The sequence below is a fragment of the Patella vulgata genome, chromosome 6 (genome assembly GCF_932274485.2).
Source record: "Patella vulgata chromosome 6, xgPatVulg1.2, whole genome shotgun sequence".
Lineage (NCBI taxonomy): Eukaryota > Metazoa > Mollusca > Gastropoda > Patellidae > Patella > Patella vulgata.
The window spans coordinates 19,565,152-19,576,515 of record NC_065884.2 but is presented as its reverse complement, the minus strand read 5'-3'; the positions used below and the strand labels follow the sequence as shown (position 1 = coordinate 19,576,515).

At 34.6% G+C, this 11,364-nt stretch overlaps 1 protein-coding gene across 5 annotated transcripts in view; it reads right to left on the bottom strand.

Moving 5' to 3' along the window:
• Positions 1-414: 414 nt before the first annotated feature.
• The window catches only part of LOC126824723 (autism susceptibility gene 2 protein), a 216,524-nt gene continuing 205,574 nt past the window's right edge, over positions 415-11,364 (bottom strand). For 4 of the 5 annotated variants that reach the window (XM_050554059.2, XM_050554061.2, XM_050554062.2 and 1 more), the window contains 5 exons: positions 7,694-7,895; positions 7,452-7,529; positions 7,060-7,128; positions 4,970-5,207; positions 415-4,154 (listed from right to left, as the gene is read on the bottom strand). In XM_050554059.2, coding sequence (XP_050410016.1) covers positions 3,215-4,154; positions 4,970-5,207; positions 7,060-7,128; positions 7,452-7,529; positions 7,694-7,895 — 1,527 coding nt within the window. In that variant the 3' untranslated portion in view covers positions 415-3,214. The remainder of the gene's footprint in view (positions 4,155-4,969; positions 5,208-7,059; positions 7,129-7,451; positions 7,530-7,693; positions 7,896-11,364) is intronic. The other variant, XM_050554060.2, reaches the window with a different exon arrangement.

The window sequence follows — 11,364 nt, the reverse complement described above, 5'->3', positions numbered from 1 at the left end:
AAAATCAAAGATGTTAGTGTGTGTGTTCGCCCATCATGCTTTGTCACCATGATCCACCCCAACACATGGTATCAAATTAATCAGCATGACCCTGTGAATGTTTTAGGCCATTGAATTTGGGCTCCAGGCAAATCACACTCTGTCGCGGCACTCAACCCCCACATGTAGTATCAAGTTAAACAGCATATCCCTGTGAATGTTTTTAGGCCATCAAATTTGGGCCCTGGTCATTTTGGGGTTAACATATGGTACAATTTTATTTCCATAATTAGCTTGCTCATAGGGGTCTTTAGCAGTGGGAGGAAACCGGAGTCCCAGCAGAAAAACCCATGAGGTTCGACAGGTAATCCTACTCTTTGTCACGTATGTGTGGGAACTTTGTTAAGATGTGAAAAACAACCAAATAATAAGATATGAGTTTATGAAGATTTATTTCTGACCATGTTTCTATAGGCAATAGAAATTCATGTATTTATATAATATTTATATATTTACAAAATTTGTTACTATAAATAAACATCATTGACAATTCCACAACCTACAAGGCAGAGCACACTTAGTTCACTTAAACTAGACATTTTATAAAGTACATAGCAATTAGTTTTATTTCTCCAGAAATCTAGCACCTATCTCCAGAAATATTCTTAATATGGTTCCCTAAATTTGCATGAGAAAGAGAGTTCATCATTTCACAAAGTTTCGATATATATAATTTGAAAATTCTTGGCGTATATTTGGCAAAAGACTATTGCTTCTAAATATTCAACATAGGCAAAAAAAGTTAAATCTAATTAAAATTTAAACTTAGGTTTGTTTAAGTTTAAATTTTATGTTTTGGTTGAATTACACTACATGAATATCTAACTACATCCTTAGCAGATGTTTGTTCTATTTGGAACATGTGATTGGTTAAAACTATATTTGACCAACCAAGACAATGCATTTCTTATTGGTTAGACAAGAGCTCAGATAGGGTCAATTGAACAAAAACTTCTTGGAAATGTTATTAGACTATACTGTAGTGTAAATATTAACTAAAAAAAACCTCATCCTATTCAACAGAAAGATCGACAGAAGTACTTTTTTAATCAGACAAAAAGTGAACCATTATGGTTTATAAGGACTTTCAATAGTCTATTACACAGTATATAATTGATTTTGCTATTTTGATCTCATATAACAGTGATACACAAATAGTTTCTTTTGAATTATAATTACTTTCTATTGATTATTGATAACCACCAGTGAACACATAAGTAAAACAAATCTTTTGAGACATACTTTTGAATTTTAAAGAACAGACACAACTAAATGGTAAAATGAAGATCAATTAATATTTATATATCAAAGTAAAATAAATGTATTTCATAATTCAAAATATAATTTGTCATTTATCAGTAAATGAAATCTTTATTATAGCCAACTTTGAATTATGATAAAAGAACAAAATTATTTTATTTTGAGTACATCAAATTAAAAAAAGTGCATCAAATTATCATGATAAAATTGCCCATGTTGAGAATCGAGAGATTCAATAAATTTGGTAAATTTTTTATACGATATTAAATAAATATTTAATAAAAACATAATAAATTTATCATAGTTATTTAAACCAGAAACTTTGATATGATTAACTTGATAGTTGATAGAAATGGATTTAATTGGTATCAATAGAAATGTAGATATGGACAATCACTGATATGAACCTGGCACAATGTCAGAACACCTGACATTTATTCACAACAAAATTAACAGTTGATAATTTTCTTTTTTATCAAATTCCAATGTAATAACTTAAAGATAAGAATTCATAGTTGTGAATTTAAACTTCAACATTACACTTTCATCATCTTAATATTTTTTACATCGGGTACAATCGTAAAATTTATATAACTTTCATATTCCAATTAAACTATTGAAGGTGAGAGCTGGGACCTATGAATTTCAACATGAACATTATATTTTCAATTAAATGTGTAGAATTCTAATTTGTGAATTTACTGCAGAAATGATATTCAGTGACATATGTTCTAGAAAGATTGAAAACATATTTGGTATTTCTATTAGATAAAAGTCAAAATCAAGAGATATTTTTAGCTACTTAAATCACTACTTTGGGAACCATTAAAATAGTTCTCTTTATTATCAAACTTGTATGAAAATTAAAATTTAAAAGTCACAATTATAAATTCTTATTTTATATTTAGCTTCTACACATACGCCACTAAAAGTTATAACTGTTTAATAGTTATATATTTCAAAACATTTATAGTAAATTAAGTCAGAACAATTGCATTATCATTATATTAAAGCAGGGGGGATGGAAATACAGGGGCTATTCTACTGACAAAACAGAAAGTGTACAGTATTAATTCTTCACCAGTGCCACAAATATAGATTAATAATTGTAAAAAAAAAACATTACAGCGATAATCGCATTCAGACTGACTAACATTAGACAATCAGGCTTTGTTTGAAATAAATCAGTGTACAAGAGTTATGTACCTTTGATGTCATTATATGGACAATATAAACAGCTGCATCATGGGATTGCATCTTGACTTATATCAACATGTTTCTAACTTGTACGGATTTGTTGAACTTTCCTTTCAAAGTCTACCTCCTTTTCTCACACATAAAATAATAATAATAGGTTTTTTTAAAAGTACAATATATACATATAATACCAAGGCAAATATCGTCACGTCAGTTTGAATCGAAATGAGTATCTTGCCATAATTTGTACTTGACTTTGTATTTTGGATAAAGAGCACTATATAAAGTCTGTGTATTCACCGAATACTCCCTGTTAAAACACTATATATATTAATATATGAAATAGTTTTTAGCTTAAAGCTACTTCATGGGATTGTTAAAGTGTCTTGATCGCACTATGTTGTAATCACACAGGAATTTAATTCTTGTGATGTATATAATATATGAGACCACCTTGAAATACCGTTTTCAAAAGATGCTGCTTGGTGCAAGTACCGTACAATATATTACATCTATAAATAGTATGTTTTTTGACAGTCCAATGTCAATATTTGCACTTCACAATAAAAATCAGTTCCACACACGGTTCATATTGCAACATTACTTATCAATATCACAATTTGTTCAACTGTCAAAATGAACTTTTGAAGTTCCACAAATAAAATTATCGTTAAAAAGGGCACTTTTCCTGCCATATCAATTGATTATGAGAAATATATTATCTGGAGTGAGCGTCGGGATCTGTCGAACTACTTTCACGTATCTTGTCCTTATTTTCACTCGTACTATCTGCCGGACTACAACCCTTCGATTTAGTACTGGCAGGTGAATTATCATGGCTGCGTGAGTGAGTAGCACTTGCCGAGGGTATGAGAGGTGGTGGGGCACCGGGCATACAGGCCGGGGAATTACTTTTGCTGCCAGTATGGTTGATCATTGGACTCACTGTCCGAGGAAAATGATTAAAGAGCTGCATGTCGGCCGTCCTCATTGGAGGAAACCTGGGCTGTTCGAACGCTAACCTATCTTTTTCATACTGAGGCAGACGCTCATAACATTGTCGTCTGAATTCCATTTCTCGTTCATGGTCCCTCATCAGAAACTGTTCTTTAAGTTGATCCTGTTCCATTAATGACATTGGGCGGGGTAATCCACCCATCATACGTTCTCTCTCGCGTTCTAACTGTAGTCTATGATTTAAGTCCATATTTTTCTCAAACGGATTCCACAATGAGGGATGAGAGGGTCTTTCTGGGTTGAGATAATGTGTGCCTAGAACCCTTGCCCGGTCCAACATGTTTAGGCCTAAATGAGCACTAAGGGGAGGCCCTAGTGGATTGACATGAGGTAAACCTCCAAGACCAATAAAATTGTTCCGTGATAAACTCATAGCTTTTTCACGTTCTAAAGCCACAAGGTCCTCTTCCCGTCTCTCTTCTTTCACTTTAATCACATTATTAATACTAGGACCGTCCTCGTAACGTCGATCTCCATTCATATCAGTTTTTATAGAGTCTAGTCGGCCATTACGTATCGGAGATCTAGATCGCGAACGAGAAGAATGATGATGATTATTTTCGAGTTCCTTAAATCTTTCTCGAGATCTTTCAAATTCACTATTATTTATTCTATCTCTATGCTCTGAATGTCTTCTTTCTCTGAAATATTTAAAGTACAACAATTAGGTTATGTCATCAAAATTATTTGTGTAGGCAGTACATATGCTTTGGGCTCAGTAACTAGGATGTTCCAGGTTCAATTCCAGAGTTGACCGAAATAGTTTCTCTGGATTTTACAGTCTGGTTTCCCCATGTCAGTTGCGTGCCTTGCAAGGACAAAGCTCCTAGCCATTCAGATTGGACAGAAATGAAATAGAGTTTAACGTCCTACTCCGACTGGGCTAGTTGAAGACAGGCATGTGTCATACAGTGTACTATGAGGGAAATTTTGCCCAGACAGCAGCACTATGGCCTACTCTTATATCGAATTCCAACTGCCAATTGATCTTTTACGTTCCCGCCAATGTGTGTACAAAGGACCTTGTTTGTTCGTCCCATCTGAACGATTGTACATTGTCCCTTGCCTGGCCCACTGTCCTGTACTCCTGACAAGGGGGAACCACACTGGAAAATCCTGATGAACTTTTTTGGCCAATGCAGGTATCAACCTCCAGGTTAGCGAGTCAACATCTTACCCACTGAGCCACTGTGGCTCCCCAGATTGGACAGAACACTGAAATCCACCTGTGTACACATTAAAGTAGGAATTCAATAAAGAATTGATGGAAATGCTGCTGTTGGGACCACATGTCTTCATAATTCCGATTAGTTCAGAAAAGTAGGACCTAGACCCAATTTCATTCCCTTTTTAGAATTTTTAATTGGATTGTGTGTCAGATTAACTGACAACAGATTCTAAAAAAACCTAATATAACAGAACAAGCATCACAAATGATCTGGCAGCAAATAAATACCTTTCTCTCTCTTCTTCTTTTCTTCTATCCATTTCTCTTTCTTTTTCCCTTTCCCTCTCTCGTTCCCGTTCTCGCTCCCGTTCTCGTTCCCGCTCTCGCTCCCGTTCCCTTTCAATTTCCCGTTCAACATCAGGTTTGGGCCACGAAGGGAAAGATGGTGGTGTTCTATGAAGTCTGTTCCAATCATGAGGTGAAGGTGTACCAGGACCATCACGACCATTCATAAATAAACTATTAACTGTAAAATATAAATAATTTGCACATTAAGATAGTGAATCCAATCTCATTCAAAAAATAACAGCAGATCAACAATTTTCTATGCATAAACAAATCCTCAATGTTCACTGACAAAAGACTGCTTTATTTTTCATAACATCATTCCTTTGAGAGAACCCAATTTTTTTAATTCTTTCTTGTGATTGAGTGCTGTCAATTTATGAAATGCAGTTTCATGTATGACAGTTGTATCAGGAATTTAACTGTTTGAAATCCATAATTCAAATCTTTCATTGCTCAATTCACATTTTCCAAGAGGGGGCACACACCTTTTGGTGGACTTGCGATGGAGCCCAGAATCGCCCACCCACCGCCAGACTAACTTACTATTTATGAATTGGTGTATAACATCTAGAGTTAGGGTGACCCATGCACCTACAGAAATACAGTCAACCGCTGATAGTTCGAGACTACCACTGAAGCGTGCACATTCGCCGTGTCGAGTCCAACTTTCTGACAGTATGATACTATAAATAGCCATGGCACGTGCAATTCTCTACAAATCTATCAACTATTACAGCCGTAAAAAATTTATTGTTGACGATTTTGAATAGCAGTAAAATTAAGCTTCTTGGTTATTACAGCAGATTTCGAAATTACGTTCGTTTCATTTTTTATATCGCTTTAGGGTGACCCATGCACCTACAGAAATACAGTCAACCGCTGATAGTTCGAGACTACCACTGAAGCGTGCACATTCGCCGTGTCGAGTCCAACTTTCTGACAGTATGATACTATAAATAGCCATGGCACGTGCAATTCTCTACAAATCTATCAACTATTACAGCCGTAAAAAATTTATTGTTGACGATTTTGAATAGCAGTAAAATTAAGCTTCTTGGTTATTACAGCAGATTTCGAAATTACGTTCGTTTCATTTTTTATATCGCTTTATCATTAACTGTACCGTTAAGAGCGGCATCTTTTGGTTTAGTACAAATAATATCTCTGAAGCACTCGGGTTAGACAGGAACATGATACTAGCAGTAGTTTCATTTTACTTTTACAAGCTTCTTAAAACAATTGTTTAGCTAGCTAACGTGCTCATTTCTAAATTCAATTTTTTGTTCTAGCTTTCTGTTATGTTTCGTAAAAAAGTAGTCTTGATTATCCCGACCTGTCAATCAGCCCTAGAATGGTCGATAGACTGGTTAAGCGAGACTAATTTCAAAACAAGGGCACGTAACCTATCTTTTACTCAAGAGTGTCTGGATGTTATGGACGACACATGGAACCAGTTTTCAGTCTATTATTTATAGATGATTAATGGTCATAGCTTATTAAGTACAACATGATCGTTTATTTAGTGACTATAATTGTGTGAAACTGATTTGAGGCTTGGCATATATATAAATATTGTGGCGAAATTGTCGAGATATATGGAGATATTAATTTATGGTGGGTCACCCTACTAGAGTTGTCTATATGTGAAGCTAGTGCTATGATATATTGATATATCCTTATAGGTTTACTACTCTAAAGATATCTAGAACCACACTAATAATACAATAAATAATAAAATACAATAAAACCATGTACTAAATTTATATTCTTCATTTATGCAGTGTAATACACAATCATTGTAATAATTTATATATTTTTTAAAGTAACTCTTAATTGCTTTATTTAATTTCCTATATAAATCAGATTTGAATATTGTGCATACAGATTATATGTCCAAAAAATTAAAGATTTAACTTTGCAAAATGGGAACCAAACTGTTTAAAACACATTTGAGTATTTATTACAATAATTGTGGATTCAATGAATACATGAAGTATTAAATAAAATAATAGAAAGGGGGATGATCAAACCTTTACCTAGTCCGCCAAACATTGCACTCATAGACGGATACGGTGCTGTCCGTGGAAACGGTGTTACACCTGCAAATAAAATAAATTACTTATATTAAATTGCAGACAGATAACAGGTAAAAAGAAAAAACAATTGGGACTAACATCTAAAATATTTCTAATTGATTCATTGCAATATTCATAGGGTACTTAAACAGTGCAAGGAAACCGGAGGTTGACCCTACGTCTTGCCGAGATCATTCACAGGGTCATTCATCACCCAAACCCCCCTAGACTAGTATTTCTGAAGAAGCTTGCTAGAAGATGTCAGTCAATGTTGAATGCCGAGACCATCCGGAAATGAGAACAAGAAAGCGTGCGCATGGAATCATCAGAAAAATATTTGTACTTACCTAAATGATTAGGATTAAGAAAATTACTGCTAGCTGAACTGTGAGGAATACTGTCCAATATATTCCGACTCTGAGACGCTGTAATATACAAACAATTCCATAGTATTATTCTAGCTATGTATTTTGTTATATTGTAATGAGAATTAATATGTGTTATATATTTACTATGTTATAAATGTGTCCTTCACCATATTAAATTTATTATATATTACTGGACATATGTTAAAACCCAGAAAACTTACCTGATGCTAGTAAGGTTGCAGGATTGACTGAAAGTTCTGGGGGACGATGTAATGTTCCGCCTGGTAATAAGTGACTAGGAGGACGTAAAGGATCTCCGACACGTAGTTCATTGCCTTTAAATAATTCAGCTGGTGTTTTTTGTTGATGATGATAAATCTCCCACGCTACACGAACATGTGCTGCACACCATTTTCCTTGTTTCTACAATATAAACAACACATTAATTACTTCCTTTATATACCCACATAAACATTTTAAATTCAGGGTGCACTTAAACACCCAAATATAGAGTTATGTCGAGTACAAACTAGTAACAATAGAACTCAGCTCATGCACATTTGATATCATGGTAACATATACCAATACAGAGCTATGTCGAGTGCAAATGAGTAACCATAGAACTCAAATCATGAACATTTTAATTCAAGGTGTACTCATACACCCAAATCTTCAGTGACCTAACCAGTAACCAAATGTAAAAAGAAGAGGAAACAAGCCAACAGTGAGGCTGATGTCCCCCGCCGAAATAGGAAAATAATTAGAGGACACATATAAATTTATCACAAATTATCTTTTACAAAGTATTGAACAATCAAACAGTATATCTTTACTTATAGTCTAACAATCAAAGTAGGAGAGTTATTGTTTTCCAAAGTCTCGACCAATCAAATTGCGTATCGCTCTGCTTACCCTGAGCAGAAAATGCTCATTATCAAACATAGTCAAGGTATTACTGTAATGAAACTATACACCAAGTTTCATCAATCTCACTTAATTAGAACTAAAGTTATCGTGTCCCAAAGCATCAACCAATCAAATTGCTTATCTCTGCTTACCCTAAGCGGAAAATGCTCATCTTCGAACTCCATCAAGGCATTGACCTAATCAACACATACACCAAGTTTGAACATTCTAGCTCAATTAGGAAGAGAGTTATCGTGCCCCAAAGTATCAACCAATCAAATTGCTGCTTACCCTGAGCAGAAAATGCTCATTATCAAACTTAGTCAAGGTATTACTGTAATGAAACTATACACCAAGTTTCATCAATCTCACTTAATTAGAACTAAAGTTATCGTGTCCCAAAGCATCAACCAATCAAATTGCTTATCTCTGCTTACCCTAAGCGGAAAATGCTCATCTTCGAACTCCATCAAGGCATTGACCTAATCAACACATACACCAAGTTTGAACATTCTAGCTCAATTAGGAAGAGAGTTATCGTGCCCCAAAGTATCAACCAATCAAATTGCTTATCTCTGCTTACCCTAAGCGGAAAATGCTCATCTTCGAACTCCATCAAGGCATTGACCTAATAAACACATACACCAAGTTTGAACATTCTAGCTCAATTAAAAGTTATCGTGTCCCAAAGCATCAACCAATCAAATTGCTTATCTCTGCTTACCCTAAGCGGAAAATGCTCATCTTCGAACTCCATCAAGGCATTGACCTAATCAACACATACACCAAGTTTGAACATTCTAGCCCAATTAGGAAGAGAGTTATCGTGTCCCAAAGCATCAACCAATCAAATTGCTTATCTCTGCTTACCCTAAGCGGAAAATGCTCATCTTCGAACTCCATCAAGGCATTGACCTAATAAACACATACACCAAGTTTGAACATTCTAGCTCAATTAGGAAGAGAGTTATTGTGTCCCAAAAAGTGTGACGGACAGACAGACGGACGGACAGACAGACGGACAGACAGACGGACGAACCCATTTTAATAGTCCCCTGCTTTCTTCGAAAGGCGGGGGACAATAATGATCAGTATATGGGAAGAAATCAGAAATCCCGGAGAAAATCAACGAGGTCATGCATTGACCCTATTCCTTGTCACATACAAATAATTGCAAACAGGGAACTTGAGCACAGGTTAGAACCTCCCCCCCTCCCCAACACAAAAACACACACACACACAAAAAAAAAACTTAAGCAAATGTTAGAACACTCCCCCAGCCTCATATTGAGCACATGTTAGCACACAACCCCACCCCATCCTAATATATAGTTATCATATAAAGAGTATAAGATGTAGAAATAATTTCTTTGATAAGTGTTGAAATAAACTGTCTCTTTTATCAATCTGTATCTGTCAACACTATCAGAATTCTATCACTCTTAAACATCTTAATGAACCAAGATAGTAGAAATAGGAGTATTCATTTTATATTTGAGAACCAGGTAGGTATAGTACTCAAGCAACAAATGTTTCATGTTAAATGTAGAAGTTGTGTAAATTTTTTGTACCAACAATGATTTATCTGTGATCTATCTGTAAACTAACAGTACAGCTAGTCCATGATAAAACAAAAACAAGCGATAATGGTGATAAAATAGAGATAAAACCCTCATATTTATGTAGCTAGTTCACCCAGGTACAAGCCATTACTGATAAACTAGCATTTGTTGAAAGAGTGTTGGGACTGATAACCACTACATGTACAAGTATTTAAATATACATTTCAATGACATGGATCAATTTAATGATAACCTGTTTGACACTAGACTCTACACACCCTATATATATATCTGATAGAGTACTACCTCAACATGATCTATAATATATTATCTAAATAACTATAATATTATATATAGCCAATAAATCATAGATTATCGGAAGGAAAGTATCCATATCAACACAACTAAGTCATGCTGGGACTAAAATCTTTCAAATTTTTTATTTTATTCTTTTGCTTGGTTAAAGATACATTAGTTAAGAGTTTAATCAAGAGTTTGCTATTCTTGCTGTAATAATTCAAAAATAGATGGTAAAAAAAAGAGAAAATATTGAAAACTTCAGTCAAATTACTTTATTCTGAACAGAGTTGTCACTGTTGGAAGTTTGGACTACAAATAGGCATCAACTGTGTCTGCACCGTCTACGAGAATTGCCGATTGTTTGATTGACAGACGATAACTCCACCCACATAACAGTCAACATTAGCTTGGTCGGCCATTTCTTGATTTAATTTTAAATGGAAGACTGTTTAAATCAAAGCTGTATCCAAGCCATTCGAGGGTCTACAGACTTGATTTTGAGCTTGTCATATAAAAGGTCTAATTAATAATTTCTATAACATCTGAAACCTAAATAAAGACTTGCATTTTAATCAGGAAAATGTAGATCCCTGAGAAATTATCTCCGGTCCTGAAGTTGACCCTTCCCTTTGTCACATGTAACAACAGGATGAAACCTAGGACATCTTGGTCAGTCAATACCTTTCTCCACTCTCATATAGGAACATTGTAGAGATTCTATATAGAAATCAGACCCTCAATGAATTTTTACTCTATTCTAAGTATTCAGTACTCACAAATCTCAATACATTTTGATCGTAACACAGGATTTACTAACTGGTATGATAATCATTCAAATACTATCATGATCATGAAGATTTATAACAGAATCACAATGTTCACTAATCAAACATCTACATAGATCCTAATCCTCAAATAACAAACTTGACAAGACTGTACACAAAGTATAAAGATTTAATCCAGGATGCATTTCAGTCAGTAGTCTTTTATCAGATAACTCAACTATGGTTACTGGAGGATTGCTTATTTCCTACCCCAACAGTATCCCCCCACACTTACTTTGAGTACCAGGGTTCTTCCACTCATTTTATTATACTATATAAGTAAGGACTTTAATTAATCGT